Raw genomic sequence first — 15,549 nt, forward strand, 5'->3', positions numbered from 1 at the left:
AGCGCATTTTTATCTTTCACAGCACTTCACGTGCGCCTCACAAGACCCCGACGAGAAGTGCAGGAAGCTATTTTACACCTCAGGCAAAGGAGGCTGACAGCGGGTCCGGGCCCATACCCAGTCTGTGCCGCAGCATTCTTGTCACCCCGCTAACCTGTGACAGCGACACATGGGAACAGTACAGTCATCTCATGGTCTCATCACTGCACACCCAGGGCACTTCAGGGAGCAGGTCAACTGCAGAAGCTTGGAAGCAACTGGGCATTTATGTACTGGGCTTCGTACCATTTAACTGTACTCCATTTTTTCAATTTAAGAGATACAAATAAGCTTATCTCGTTTACGGTTGGGATAAACTAAGACAAAATCTAACTGCATCGCTTCAGAGGCACAAGGGGAAGAAGAAACACTGAAGAGGAGAAATGTACTTACCTATGCCTGGGTGGTCAGCCACAATGGTCACTCGATACTCTTTACAGAACACCTGGTAGGCCGACATGTTCTTCTTTTTTGGCTAGCGCCGCATGAGAACAGAACAGGGCAAAGCTTGATTAGAACACAAGTGGACTACCCCCGAATCTACCTACAGTCACAAAACAGGACAGAGATGCACCTTTTCATCAAGGAGAGCGCTCTACACTGCTCACCAGCTGCCCCGGTCGGGGTCATTAAGTTAGTCTGTGTTACTTATCACTCAGAGTGACTGTCAGTCTGACTTTAGCAGGCAACGGACACAGGCTGACTTATCTGCAGACGCCCCAGACTGCTGCAGCTGCGCAACAGTGACACGTGAAGCCCCCATCCTCCCTGCACACAATCCCGTCTGGTGTATTCTCTCAGAACCAAGTGCTAGCAAACGCCAGCTCTCCTGGGATGTCGCTTTTCTCATCTGTGGAATAACCACCACACAATTTCTCTTTAAACTTAGAAAGCCAGGAGCCAAATCTGTGTTCTTTTGGTTCCTCTGCATTTGATTTCTTATCTTATAATCTTCCCAATCCTGCCTTCACTGTCACTTGTAATTTGTCATTATTTGATTGCTCACATTCTTACAGTCCAAGGTGAGGAAAATAAATGAATGGATGGCAATTCTTCGGTAGGTAGTATCAGATGAATTTCTTTTGCTTTAACAAACTGTTTTCTACTGCCTGAAGCATGTCTGTTCTTCACCGTATTATGAAAATTCCAAGAGCAAAGCATGACTTTTGCTAAACAACCAGTCCAATGACGGATATTTAAAATAAAAGATTGTATTATATATTATTATGCATTCAATTTTACAACTATCCATAGACCAAGGAAAAAAGTTAAGTTTTCCTACCTGAAAAGATACATTTGATAGCATCTATCTGTCCAGACTGTTCATTCGAGGATGAGAAAAAGGAAACTCAGAAAACAGTGACTTACTTGGATCCTACACCTAAGCTAAGTGATAAAAGCAGAATGACTACAACCTAGGTAGCCTGGGCTATGCATTACAGGCCAAAGAAAGAAAATAATGTTGCTTCCTTACAGAAGAAGTTACTACTTAAAAAGGAAAGATTACCCCTTTGCAATCTTTATCTAATAGACTGAGCCGTGTTCAGCACAGCTTTCCTTTAAAAGCTCATCTGTAAGCACCTGGATGTGATGATCAGCCCTCCATCTCCCCGAAGACAGTCCTTTCTGGTCCTGCAGTTATGATGACATGAATGCCTGGTGCTTGAAAAGTTGCTGAACTTCTGTTTGCCTTAAGTGTCAGATTTTATGACCAATAAACAACACAGTCCTGTCTCTTGACTTCAGAGTTGCATATTGTTTTTTCCCTCAAAGATTTAATTTATTTTTAGACAGAGGGGAAAGGAGGTAGAAAGAGAGGGAGAGAAACATCAATGTGTGGTTGTCTCTCATGCATTGCCCCCCTCCCCCCCTGCTGCCACTGGGGACCTGGCTGGCAACCCAGGCATGTACCCCAACCAGGAATTGAACCAGCAACCCTTTGGTTCACAGGCCAGTGCTCAATCCGCTGAGCCACACCAGCCAGGGCTGCATATTGTTTTAAACCAAGCCTGAGCGCACACTTTGTTTACCTTAGTTCCTAATGTTTTTTTTTAAATATATTTTATTGATTATGCTATTACAGTTGTCCCATTTCCCCCCTTCAATCCCCTCCACCCTGCACACCCTCTCCCACCCACATTCCCCCCCTTTAGTTCATGTCCATGTGTCATAAGTTCTTTAGCTTCTACATTTCCCATACTATTCTTGCCCTCCCCCTGTCTGTTTTCTACCTACCATCTATGCTACTTATTCTCTGTACCTTTTCCCCCCTCTCTCCTCCTCCCACTCCCCTGTTGCTAACCCTCCATGTGATCTCCATTTCTGTGGTTCTGTTCCTGTTCTAGTTGTTTGCTTAGTTTCTTTTGGTTTTGTTTTAGGTGTGGTTGTTAGTAATTGTGAGTTTGCTGTCCTTTTACTATACATGTTTTTTTAATCTTCTTTCCTTAGATAAGTCCCTTTAACATTTCATAAAACAAGGGCTTGGTGATGATGAACTCCTTTAACTTGACCTTATCTGAGAAACATTTTATCTGCCCTTCCATTATAAATGAAAGCTTTGCTGGATAGAGCAATCTGGGATGTAGGTCCTTGCCTTTCATGACTTGGAATACTTCTTTCCAGCCCCTTCTTGCCTGTAAGGTCTCTTTTGAGAAATCAGCTGATAGTCTGATGGGAACTCCTTTGTAGGTTACTGTCTCCTTATCTTTTGCTTTTAGTATTCTCTCCTTCATTTTTACCTTGGCTAATGTAATGATGATGTGCTTTGGTATGTTCCTTCTTGGGTCCAACTTCTTTGGGACTCTCTGAGCTTCCTAGAAGTCTATTTCCTTTGCCAGAATGGGGAAGTTCTCCTTTATTATTTGTTCAAATAACTTTTCTACTTGTTGCTCACTTGTTGCTCTTCCTTTTCTCCATCTGGTGCCCCTATAATTCAGATGTTGGAACGTTTAACGATGTCCTGGAGGTTCCTAAGCTTCTCCTCGTTTTTTTGAATTCTTGTTTCTCCATTCTTTCCTGTTTGGTTGTTTCTTTCTTCCTTCTGGTCCACTCCATTGATATGAGTCCCAGTTTCCTTCCCATCACTATCAGTTCCCTGTGCATTTTTCTTCATTTCTCTTATTGTAGCCTGCATTTGTTCATCTAATTTGCGACCAAATTCAACCAATTCTGTGAGCTTCCTGATCGCCAGTATTTTGAACTGTGCATCTGATAGGTTGGCTATCTCTCGGTTGCTTAAAAGGATTGGTTCTGGGGCTTTGATTTGTTCTTCTGTTTGAGCCCTCTCTCTCTCTCTCTCTCTCTTTTTTTTTTTTTTTGGTCTGGTTGCACCTGTTACAGTAAGGGGCAGAGTCTTAGGTGTTCACCAGGGCGGGGCACCCCAGTCGCTGGGTTGTGACATCATATGTGGGGGCAGGGTCGAGAGGGAACAATGGTGGTTGCTCCGTTCTCTGTGGGACCTCAATCCTTTTTGATGTTTCCCCCAAGCAAACTGGGCCCCTATAGTGCCAATTGTTGTGTGGGTGGGCTTGTGCACGCCGTGGGACCCTCCAAGGACCTCTCCTGTGAGGCTGGGTGTCTCTCCGTGCACCTCAACTCCCACAGGTGTCATCAGTCAGTGTCCTGAGGTTCTATTTCCCACTACTGGGATCCTGGGTTGTGCGCACTGCCTTGCTTTACAATCACCGCCTCACTGGGTCTGCCGGTTGCCACCCCTTGGCTGGGGTCTGCCAGCTGTCGCTTGTGCACTCAGGGTCCACCCGCTGCAGTCTTGCTGCCCTGGATGCCTTATGCACCCAGTCCCAACTTTCTCTGCTCTCTGCACCTCGACAGGTGCCTGGCTGCTCATCTCCGCCCCTCCTACCGGTCTGGATGAATGGGTCTATTTCAACTTCTTGGTTGTTTGACTTCCATTCAGATCAATTTTCTGTCAGTTCTGGATGTTATCCTGTTTCTAAATTGTTGTTATCCCTATCTCGGTTGTGCGTGGAGGTATGGTGCGTCCACCTATGCCTCCATCTTGGCTGGAAGCCTTAATGTTGTTTTCATAAAAGAACTGCCCTCAAAGGCCAAAGACTAGCAGAGACTGATGATAATAAAAAAGCTTGTGTGACAGCTCTGAGTTTAATTCCGAAAGGAATTCTGATTAAAAAATTTTTTTTTATTGTTGTTGTCTCCACTTTTTTTTTACTGTTGTTGTCTCCAAGTACAGTTGTCTCCATTTCCCCCCCACCACAGGAATTCTGATTTTGATGGGTGACCAAGGGGGTGGGGATGGGGTTGCAGGACAGGTGAAAAGGGGGAAGGGATTCAGAAGTACAAACTGCTAGCTACAGAAACAGCCAGGGGCTGTAAAGCACAGCACAAGGAACACAGTAGTAACACTGTGTGTGTGCCAGGTGGGTCACAGACTTATTGGGGGAACACTTTGTAAGTTATATAAATGTCTAACCACTACGCTGGACACCAGAAACTAATATAATATTGTATGTCAACTGCAATTTAAAAATGAAAAAGAAAATCCAAAACCATTTTGAGACATGGAAACGTCCCTGACAGCTTTCAAAGCAGGTGTTCTGACGGCAGCAGCAGCACTTGTTTGGCTGTAAAAACTGTGGCACGTTTGTTACAAATTCAGCCTCAAAAATTTTAAATGAATCTTTTAAAACAGCTTACCCATAGGTCTGACATTTACTGGAGCGCATGATGAAAGAGTAGTTTGTGGAAATCTATACATAGCCAAATCTCTCTCAATTTTAGACTCAATCTCACTACTAAATATTGAGAACAACAGAAAGAATGTGCTTAAGAGAGTTCATACCTCATTTGGTCACATTATTAAACATGCAAGGAGTTTTAACACTGTTTTCTCAAATGCAATGTAATATTGTAAAAGATTTATTGCTCCCTATTCCACAAGGCTCTCCATAGCTGTAACATAAAATTAAAACTTGACAAAATCACGACTCCTGACTAACACAGGGTCCGGCAGAAGTGAGGCCTGCATGAGTGTGGTTGGCAGGGTAACAATACGGGGGCAATAATTTATAGTTTTAATGTGAACATTGCGCCAGAAATGTCATGTGGTATGCTTGAGTGTGATATCGTTATGTTACAGAATTACAAGCTTATGATTTTGTAACAGAAGATTTTGTAATAAAAAAGGGGTGTTATTTGTGTCGGACCCTATATATTAGATCCAAATCCACAGACTGAAGGAAGGATCTCTGTTATGAGGGCCTGCATTAAATTACGGAGAAAATAAACTAGCATTTACTGAGACCTGTGCCGGGCAGAGTGAGCAATTAAGAGGATGAGCTCAAAGCCCAGATCTTATTCTGAGGCAGTGAAGCAGCACAAAACAGCAGAAAACACATAGTGGAAATTTAGAGTTTAAAGGCCCACTATCTTTTCTCAGCTTTACCTTAACTCATCATTTGATGCTGAATAAAACATGAGAAGTAGAAAGCACTTCTGACACGTGGTATTAAAAGTATTTCAATGGCAAAGAAGGAAAAGCAGAAACTCAAAAGGATAGATTTGAAAGGTAACACAGAAACGTAACCTATCAAGTACTCTGCGATTCCTTTATTAACCAATATTTCTCAGAGCATCCACTACCTGCCAGACACTGGGAATGCAGCCGAGAATCGGACACATAGACAGATAAACAGGCCGTGATAATATAACTCGAAGTGTCATAGGGAAGGTACCGGCTGCTACGGGAACATGCAGTAGGAGGACCTCCCTAATCAGGGAGTCAAAGAAGGCTTCTGGGGGAAGGGACACTTAACCCAGACCAGAAAGCTGGGTGGAATCAGCCAGACGAAGCGTGGCCAGGAGTGCACTAGCGAGGGAGCACCACGTGGCACTACTCATCAAGCAGACAGCTGAGAGATGAAGCTGTGAGAGCTACGAGCAGAGCCCGCAGACTGATGCTCTGTAATCTCTGTGTGAGAGCATGAACTCCACCCGAAAGCAGCGGTCCGCGTGTTCGATTCCAGTACGAGAAGCAGAAGTGGCACGGTCGGAATGCACTTCAGGACCGCGGAGACCTGAGAAGAGCGAGAACAGAGCCTGGGAGACCTGTCGGGGTCGCTGTGGTGGTGCCGGTGAAGGGCGACGGCCTGCAGCCCAGATGGGGTGGGGGGAGAAAGCGCGGGAATGGGAAAGGAGGCACAAGTGACGGACTGACGGGAGACAGGGCGGCAGACCAGAGAGAGGTGGGGCTTGGAAGGCCAGCAGGTCTAGGTTCCCGTCCTGCTCATACTCTCTCCTACCGAGTCCTACAAATCACCTTGCTTCCCCGAGCTTTAGTTTCCCTGCAGGTAAAGCTTGTGGATAATACACCGCTTTTACTCAAAGGTTGGAATTAATCAAACAGTGCTAGGCACTCAATATTATTATTTATGTGGTAGACAGAAATTCACGAAGGCTGCCAAGATTTTCACCCCCTGGTTTGCACGCCGTCTAACGCCCTCCCCTGAGTGTGGGCGGGACTAGTGAATACGATGGGACACTGACTCACACGATCATTTTACATTATGTTGCTTAATTCCATTCTGCAAGATGGAATTAAGGTCCCTAGGCAGCTGGACCTGAGTTGATCATAAAGGAGAGCATCCTGTGTGGGCCTGGCTCTGGGGGGCGGCCCTTCAGGGAAACCAGACGCAGCAGCAGGCACCCTCCCGCCGGCCTGGGGCTGGCAGAAAACAGGCTGCCAGGAGTTCCACGTCTGCAAGAGAGTGAAGGCTGCTGCCACCACCCTGAACGAGCTGCCCACGCCCTGGAGGAGAACCTCCAGCCGCAGGTGGGACCCGGAGGGGCCTCTGGCCAGTCTCGTGAGAGCCCAGCCGGGAGCCCAGCCGAGCCCCACCCGGACTTTGGAGCTACAGAACTGTGAGGCCATAAATAAATGCCGTTTTAAGCTGCTAAGTTTGTGATAATTTGTTATGCTACATGGAAAACTACTATGAGTTTGTTTTTATTCCCTGTCTTTTTCAACACAGAACTTGTGGCACCCAAAAAGTCAATACTGGCTTTTTCACACATAGAAATGCTGGTTAAGGAGGAGAGAGTGAAATCATTTGACCTGCATCAGATGAAGAAAACAGCAACCAGGCCTTTACTTTCAACGCTGCATTTAAGTAGCAAAGATCCTATTTTCACTGTTCTGTTGGTGAAGCCAAACCTGCTTAGAGATGTTAGAGTTCTGGGCGCTTTACTGGTTCAGTAGCAGCTTCACATCCCCAAATGCTTTACGTGTCCAACTAAGGCTCCGTCCTTTCAAATCCCCCTCCACTGGGCCCAGAGTACAATGGAGTGGCACTACACACACTCACACACACCAGCTTTACCTACGTTCTGTACTTAGCTGAGAGAGAGAGAGAGAGAGAGAGGGAGAGAAGAAGAAGAAGGAGGAGGAGGAGGAGGAGAGGATGGGGCGGGGAGAATATGCATGCACATGTGATATTGATTGATTAGCCTATTTGATTCTGTTCTAAGAATCTATTTCTTGGAGTGAGTGTGACAAAGGATAAATCTGCTTTCCTCAGATGGTTCCTGTAGGTCTCTCTTAGGGGTGTGCTACTCACCACTAATCAGCTGTGATTCTGTTTGTAACTAACATTATTAACAGTAATAAAATGACAGCTCCCACACATAAGCCAATGACTTCATCTGGTGCTGAAGACGGAGAAACCCAGCTGCACCGGGCTGACTCTGTTGGACTGAGAACCTGCCGGCCTTCACTGTGGAGCCCTCCCCGGGGCATTTCCAAGGGAAACTCTTCACGGTTTCCACCTTAAGTGCTGACCTCAGAAGCTAACCATTGTGCAAGGTCTAACTTCAGTCTGTGCACCTGAAGCTCGAAATTCAAAAGGGTTAAAACTCTTCTAGGGCACAGACATTTTTCTAAATTAGTAGCTGGAAACATACAAACAGTGGGTGATCCAGCTCTACACGTGCAAGACGTCCCCCAGTGATTCTAAACGCAAGGCCCGCATTTCTCCTCCAGACGTTCTCATGCAAGTGGGAGTGTTCCAGTGAACCACAGCGGTTACATCTGGAATAACACAGACTCCCTTTCAATTTAAATTAAAAAGAAAAGATTTTACTTATTTATTTTTAGAGAGGGGAAGGGAGGGAAAAAGAGAGGGAAGGAAACACTGATGTGTGGGAGAAATGCTGTTTGCCTCTTGCCTGCCCCCAACCGAGGACCTGGCCGCAACTCAGGAACGTGCCCTGACGTTTAGCTCGGCAGACCACACCCAGCCCACTGAGCCACACTAGTCAGGAAGCAATGTTAATATTTGGAAAACTAGGATACATTATTATTAACTGTAGCAAATAACTTGCAACATGTCCACTTACTGTGACTCACAATATTGTAATTTCATAGCCAGAACATCTTTTTAAGTGTAGGATGAAATTTGTTACAGTATCAAGATCTTTCAAAGAGCAACTTCTTAATGTTCTTTGTAAAGCAGTCCTACTTAATTGCCTTTTTGGGGTCTTAGAACTCTTTGGGAATCTGATGAAAATTCTTCTTCAAGTCCATCCATGAATCTAGCTTAAGAATGTGTTTTAAAGGATAAACTATGGGGAGGGAGTTAAGTCAAAACATAATTTAGGAATCTTAAAAATAAAATTGGGCTTTTTTTTGGTTGATGACAGGATGCAGTCTCTTCCTTAATATTAAAACTATGTAGGAGACACTGTTATAGAAGCTTTACCAGCAGAAATGAATTTAAACCTTGTAAGAACACTGCTAGGTAGTGCCATATCGCTGCCACTTTAAAGATGAGGAGACGTGATCCGCAGTCCTCTCTCTAGGGGTGGCGGGGCCAAGCACCTGCGCTCCGCCAGTGCGGCCTCGGCCCGCACTCGTAACCATCACAACACCTGACGCTCTTGGGAAGGAACTGGCCTGAGGTCCCTGGAACTGATCTGGCGAAAGGAGAGGGTGTCAAGGGAAGGTTTTCACACCAAAGCTTTTATTTGAACCACTCTGAACAGAAATCTTTCTAAATACACTCTCTATTTCCGATATCTCTCATAATACACCACTGAGTATCATTTAAACACTGGTTCTGCAGCGTGGAAAGAGAACGGGCCCTGTACTCAGAAAGACCCGGGCTCAGATTCCTGCTCTGCGTGGCCCGCAGCAGGCAGTCTCGCCTCTTCGAGCTCATTTCTGGGAAACGGCGGCAGCAGCTCCACCTCACTGCGTTCTCGTGAAGATTTACTGGTATACCACAGACACAAAACTTAGTGTAGTGCTGAGGACATTCTGTAAAATAAATCCTCTGTAAATATAGCTATTACTATTGTGACTTACTAATTCTTACGCAGCTGTACCCTTCCTTAATTCGCATTCGGTCTCAAGGTGCGGTCCAGCCGACAGCTCCCCCAGGAAACCTCCTCTCACACTCCCAGGCTCTTCCCCTGCTCCCTCGGCACCTGCCCCTGCGGAGGCTCGCCACGCTGAGCCCTTTCCAACCTCTCCTACTGCTCCCCAAGCTGACACGGTCTCCTTCATCTCCGTCCACAGCACCTGGCAAGGGCCTGGCGCGATGGGAGTGCAGAATAAGTATGTCGGAAAGAATAAATGAGCAACAGACACCGAGTTGCTCTGTGCACGGAAAGGCCAGTGTGCACTCATCTGCATCATCTCACACGATTTTCGTGACACCCCTGTAGGTGAAGTAGCTGAGTGCTGCTTTGTTATCTTACAGAGAGCAGGCTCAGAGCGGTCACGTGACTCGTCTTTCCCCAGGGTCCCTTCCCCCAGTGCCCACAAGGCGCTCCCAGGAGCTGTAGGGCACTAGCTTTGTAACATCTGCTTTTGCTCCTTAGAGACCCCGTTGTCGTTGGTTCTTCACTGTTTTCCAAATAGGTGAGGTAAATGCAGAGTTTGCTTCCCGAAATGTGGGTGTTACATTAAAAAGCAAAGCAAAACAAAAATAAAACTTGCTTAATCTAATGTGAAATGAGTGGTTGAAAAAAAGTTTCAGAAGATGTCGTCATTTTGTGCTTTTGAAGAATTGAGGATGAAAGCAACAGTAATTGTAACAACAGCTGAGCCATGCCTTGTGCTAAGTGTGTTACATGTATCTCCTCGTTTATTCTAAATAACCTCATCTGAAGTGAGGAAGCAGTCTCAAGAGAACAAAGCTAGTAAGTAGCAGACTAGAAGAATCTAAGCCTGTCGACCTCCCTCGAGAACGAGCTGTCATTGTATTTCATCATACTAGGCTTCTTTAACTTTTAAACATCTGTACATGCGTCTCAGCAGGACCCTCCGCAGACAGCGGCACACGGCATCAGGCTCCCCTGGCCTGGAACCGACTTTGAGCTTTGTCAAAGATGTGTTACGGCACCGGGTAGCCTCTCTTCGTTTTAGAAAGGCGTGTGGCAGAGTGGGAAGAGCGCAGGCCGGGGGCTGAAGAAACCCATGTTCAAGTTCTGGCTCCGTGTCTCTTCTCTTCACAGCTTCCTCCTCTGCCAAATGGGGCTGATGCCACCTACCAGTCAGACTGCTGTGCTCGTGAATTGCTTAGGCGACCCGGGCACATAGTGGGCACTCAACAGGTGGTAGTTACTGGCCTTTTAAAAAAAATCCTTACCTAAGGACATTTTTTTTTCATTGCTGTTTTTAGAGAGAGGAAGGGATGGGATAGAGGGGTATTGACTGGTTGCCTCTGTATGTACCAGGCCCAGGCAATGACTCTGAAACCTAGATGTGTGCCCTGACCGGGAATCAAACCTGTAACCTTTCAATTATAGTATGATGCTCTAACCAGCTGAGCCACACTGGCCAGGGCAGTAGTTGCTAGCTTTTACCACTTACTGCAGTCGTTCTGCAACTTCAGCCTTACCAGAGAGAATGTAAGAAACACCATCACAAGTCTAGTCATAGCTCAGAATTTAGCTTATTAGCAGGCTGGCAACAATGCCTGGGTATGCCAGGCACTAAGCCACCTGGCCAGCTTTAGTTTGCTTAGAGAAAACAGAACATTCTGGAAGCATACAGATAATTAAAGGGCATACTTCTCTTAAGTAGCTACACTAGAGATACTCCTTCGAGTGGTAGTGACCAGGCTTTTATGGATTTAGTAAAACCAAAATGAAGGCATCTTTGAAATGTTAGTACATCCTACTCTGTATCACAGAAAGGTCCACCTCAATGGGATGATCTTTAAGGGGAATCATTAAGGTATGTGATTTCTCTGCTCCGCCTTAGAAAGCAGGGTTTAACTAACAAACAAACAAACAAACAAGCACCCCCCCCCAAACAAAACAACACCGAAAATGTTACCTTTCACCAGGGAGACAGTCCAATTTTCCTGTGTATCAGTCAAAGTTCCCCAGTAGGAACTCCACCCCTGCTGCCTTCGCTTCCCACTCTCCTTGAACTCTGCCTGTTCTTCCCACTGCACTTCCCAATCCGTCCTCTCTAGCACGAGACCATCCGCTCTTGAGACCGTCTGTCCCCCCACTTCCCGGACACGGACCCGCTCTGGTTTCCCGCACGACAGCCCCCTCTCCCTCTGCCCCTGCCCTGAGGCAGCTGTTCTACAAGGCTCTGCCCTGGGCCCTGCTCCCTCTCGCCTGCTCACGTATCTCATTCGCTGCACGGAACACCCAACTTCCAGCCCTAGTTTCACCTGTTCTACTGACTTCTAGGCCTCACATTCCCATCGGTCTCTGGAGAGTCCCCTGAGTGTTCCGTTCAGAGCACTGTGCGAAGCCAGTGTCCCCGAACTCTGTTGGTTCTTCACGCGGTACGTGCTCTTCATCAGAGCCATCACAGAAAACCCAACTCTGAAGAGATACAGCTTTACTAAAAGGAATGTACATGACAGCACGTTGAAACTGTGAATTACTTCAAGCTACTAGCTCACGAGATATCTGACGGATGTCAAGAACTACAGTTTCTTTTGAAAATTTAATATCATTAAAATATCTAATGGTGCCCCTTTTAGTTTGTCGTGGTGCCCAGGGGGTCTTGCCACACTGAAGCCCTAAACACGTTTACATGCATTACCTCATTCGATCCTTAAGGACCCTATCAGGCAGGCCTGTCGTCACCCCCAGCTTCCGGAGGGGAGAAGAGCACCTGCCACCGCGTTGCACGGCGTGTACGTGGTCGGGCCAGGACGGGAACCCAGGTGGTCTGGCTCCGCAGCTCAGTCTTAATGAACCACTCAGGTACGCCGAATCTCCTGATGATTATACTGTACACTCTGAACCTAACTCATCTTCTCCCAAACCAGCCATCCTCCTTGCTGCAGGATGACTGGTTTGGCTGCAGTCCTGGCCACAGCATCTAAGGCAGAAAGGGTGCACGGGGCCTTTGGCATCCCCACCAGCTGGCCCTGCAGGCCCCGCGCGCTGCAGGCTCCGGGAACACGGTCCCTGAAACAGTGCTTTCCTGCTCCAGGTGGGCTTCTGCACCGGGCCGATTTAGAAGGCGCAGCACGTGCCCCCGTAACTACGTGTTGGATAAATACATGGCCACGTTCAAAGCATGACTGCTTCAGGTTTGGACAGTCACGATCAAGTGCAGGGCGACTCCCCCCAAGCCCGGAATTTACTTATAAAAAGTTGTGTATTTACTCTTACATGTTTAAACTTCAGTCACCCTCAAAGTACTCTCCAGTTGATGCAATACACCTATCCAGACGTTTTTTCCCCTGCTCAGAACAGTCTCTGAACTCAATTCAAAGACTCAATTTGATGCCTTTTAGTGCTTCTGCCATTTTTTGTTTCACGTCTTCTGCATCAGCAAAACGTTTACCTTTGAGGACTTTTTCCACCCAGAGAAGCAAACAAAAAGTTGCTCGGGGCAAGACTGGGTGAACAGGTAGGGTGGGGCATGGGGGTCATGCCGCGGTTTTGTTGTTTTCTGGCCAGAAGCTGCTGAACACTCGGCTCAGTGCGGGCAGGTGTGCCAGTAAATCACCCAGCAGGAAACGGGCAAACACAGTGAAAGTCTTCCAAACAACCTCACTGAAGCCAAATGCAGCCTCTCACGACAACGCCGGCTGGGGCACTGACACAGACGGCTTCCTAGACCCCTCACCTAGCGGGGGAAGCCTCTACAACAAGGGGCCCACCTCCAGAAGATAATTCCATTTATATTTTCTCTGCTTTCCCTCGTATTGATTCATAACAGGCTTTTGCCCTACACTATAACTCTTTTTCACTAGCAACTGCTAGCCACATGTGGGCATTATAAATAAGCCTCTACCCTTGAGGAGATCATAATTTTATTTTCCAAAGTACTCAGGTTCAACACCTTGAGGGACACCTCTATACCCATTTATGTTTGTCTTCCCAGACCCAAGCCCAACGGCCAGACCATGTCAGTTTTCCTTCAGAGCCTCTCCTGAATCTTTTTCAACTTTATTTCTAATGGGCTTTTATTGCTGACCGTGGGCTGTAATAAACCTCTGGGCCATCTGCCTCAAGTCTCCCCTCAGTCTAAACCCCCTGGTACAGCTCTATCATTTTATTCTTAAATTATGATTTAGAGCATATCTAGACCCTGCTTGGAACCCCAAAGTGCCCACTGCCTAGTCCTTTATTTCAGAATCTAAAATCTCTGTACTTTGCTTCCAACCTACTTTTTCAATACCTGCTTTCATCCATATACTCACTCATCTGACAAACACCACAACATGCTTAGCAAGGACACAGAGGAGCTGGAGGCACCAGTGAGGGGACGACGACAGTCCCCGAGGAGTTAACCCCCCGTGAGGAGCTTACAGTTTTTACCGGGGGAAATGGGACAAGTGCGAAGGTAACTCCAGTTAGGGAGACAGTACGTGCAGGGAGAGAGAGGCAGCACGTGGTGACGAGGGGTCAGAAGCCAATTCTGGGCCCGGCCGGGCAGCTCGCTGGGTGTCAGTGTCGTCCCCGTGCGCCAAGCTTGCGGTCGGGGCACACACGGGGGGCAACCGAGGAGTGCACCAGTGAGTGACACCACACACCGACGTGTCTGTCTGTCCATCTGCCTGTCTGCCTGTCTCTCAAACCACTAAAATAAAAAATAAAATAAATAAAATAGTAAAATAAAATAAAATAATAAAAAATAAAATAGTAAAATAAAATAAATAAAATAAAGTAAAGTAAAGTAAAATAAAATAAAAGCTAATTCTGGCCGGAGGGTCGGCTGTCCCAGAGAGGTGGCAGGGGACCAGGTCTCGAAGGGGAAGCACAGCTTCAGGGTGAGGGGGGGAGGGGCGGAAACACCATGCACAAAGGGATGGCGGGTGGTGAGAACGTCTGAGAACAAGTTTAGTTCCTACACAGCGAACGCAAAGCAGATGAGGAAGGGGCAGACCTGAAAAGGGAGGGTCAGGGCTAAACCAGAGGCGATCAGGAGTGCCCGGCTGAGGGTCTGGACGCTGATATTTAAGAGTTCCGCAGGCACCGGGGACGGTTGGAGAGCAAGGCAGGCGGGCCCAGCCCTCCCAGCGCTCCCAGTCTGACACACAGGCAGTGAGCACCCACGGAGGGAGGTGGTGCACGAGGGCCGTCTCCTGTCAACCTGAAAGACGAGCTGTATGGGGAGGAAAGGGAAAGGAGGCCACTGACCACATGGAGTGCAGGGAGGAACGAGGCCCAGGACAGCGGCAGTGGTGACGGTGGACATGAAGGCGGGGAGTTACTTAAGGACGACGGACATCAGGCCCAACACTTGTGTGGACCCAGTCAGAGGAGAGCAGGGAAGACCAACATGCAAGCGTGAACCATAAAGGGAGTAAACCATAAAGCTGGAAACCAGCAGAACACTGGTCGTCTCTGGGGATGGAGATGGAAGGGGCTGGATCTGGACACAGGCTGGGCCTCACAGGCGGGTGCCCTTACCAGAACTCAGCGTGGTGCACTTAGCATTAGTGCACTGGTTGAATCATAGGTAAGTTTTACCTAAAAACATAAAAAAGCTCTGAAAACAGATATTGAGCGTAAGTTAATGATATGCAAGCTGAGGTACTTGGGAGTGAAGAGCACATCTAAAAGTTACTCTGAAATACATTAAAAAAATGCATTGGTGGACGTACGGTAGGGCAAGCAGCAAAATACCGGGTTGGCCAAAAAGTCCACCACGTTTTTTCCATACGATGGCTCTGGTAGCACTTAAGTTGGCTTTAACTTCACTGGAAATAATTTCATTACATTGTATTTTGACAGCTGTCTTATCAGCTTGCATTAAAAAAAAAAAACTTAATCAAAAGCAGCCAACTTTTGTGCCTCCATTTTAATATTGAAGATGGAAGAAAATAGGCAACATTTCTGGCATATTATGCTTTATTATTTCAAGGAAGGTAAAAATGCAACTGAAATGCAAGAAAAGATTTGTGCAGTGTGTGGAGAAGGTGCTGTGATTGATCCAATGTATCAAAAGTGGTTTGCGAAGTTTCTTGGTACTGTTGACATTTTTGGTCAAATAACTCTTTGCTGTGGGGCTGTCTTATGCATTGGAAGATGTTTAGCAGCACCTCT

At 46.9% G+C, this 15,549-nt stretch overlaps 1 protein-coding gene across 4 annotated transcripts in view; it reads right to left on the reverse strand.

Moving 5' to 3' along the window:
* The window catches only part of HMGXB4 (HMG-box containing 4), a 35,409-nt gene that overhangs the window by 9,905 nt on the left and 9,955 nt on the right, over positions 1 to 15,549 (reverse strand). For 3 of the 4 annotated variants that reach the window (XM_045826639.1, XM_045826640.1, XM_045826637.1), the window contains one exon: positions 433 to 514. In XM_045826639.1, coding sequence (XP_045682595.1) covers positions 433 to 514 — 82 coding nt within the window. The remainder of the gene's footprint in view (positions 1 to 432; positions 515 to 15,549) is intronic. The other variant, XM_045826638.1, reaches the window with a different exon arrangement.

The sequence above is a fragment of the Phyllostomus hastatus genome, unplaced genomic scaffold, assembly GCF_019186645.2.
Source record: "Phyllostomus hastatus isolate PE091 unplaced genomic scaffold, TTU_PhHast_1.1 phas_scaffold_755, whole genome shotgun sequence".
Taxonomy (NCBI): domain Eukaryota; kingdom Metazoa; phylum Chordata; class Mammalia; order Chiroptera; family Phyllostomidae; genus Phyllostomus; species Phyllostomus hastatus.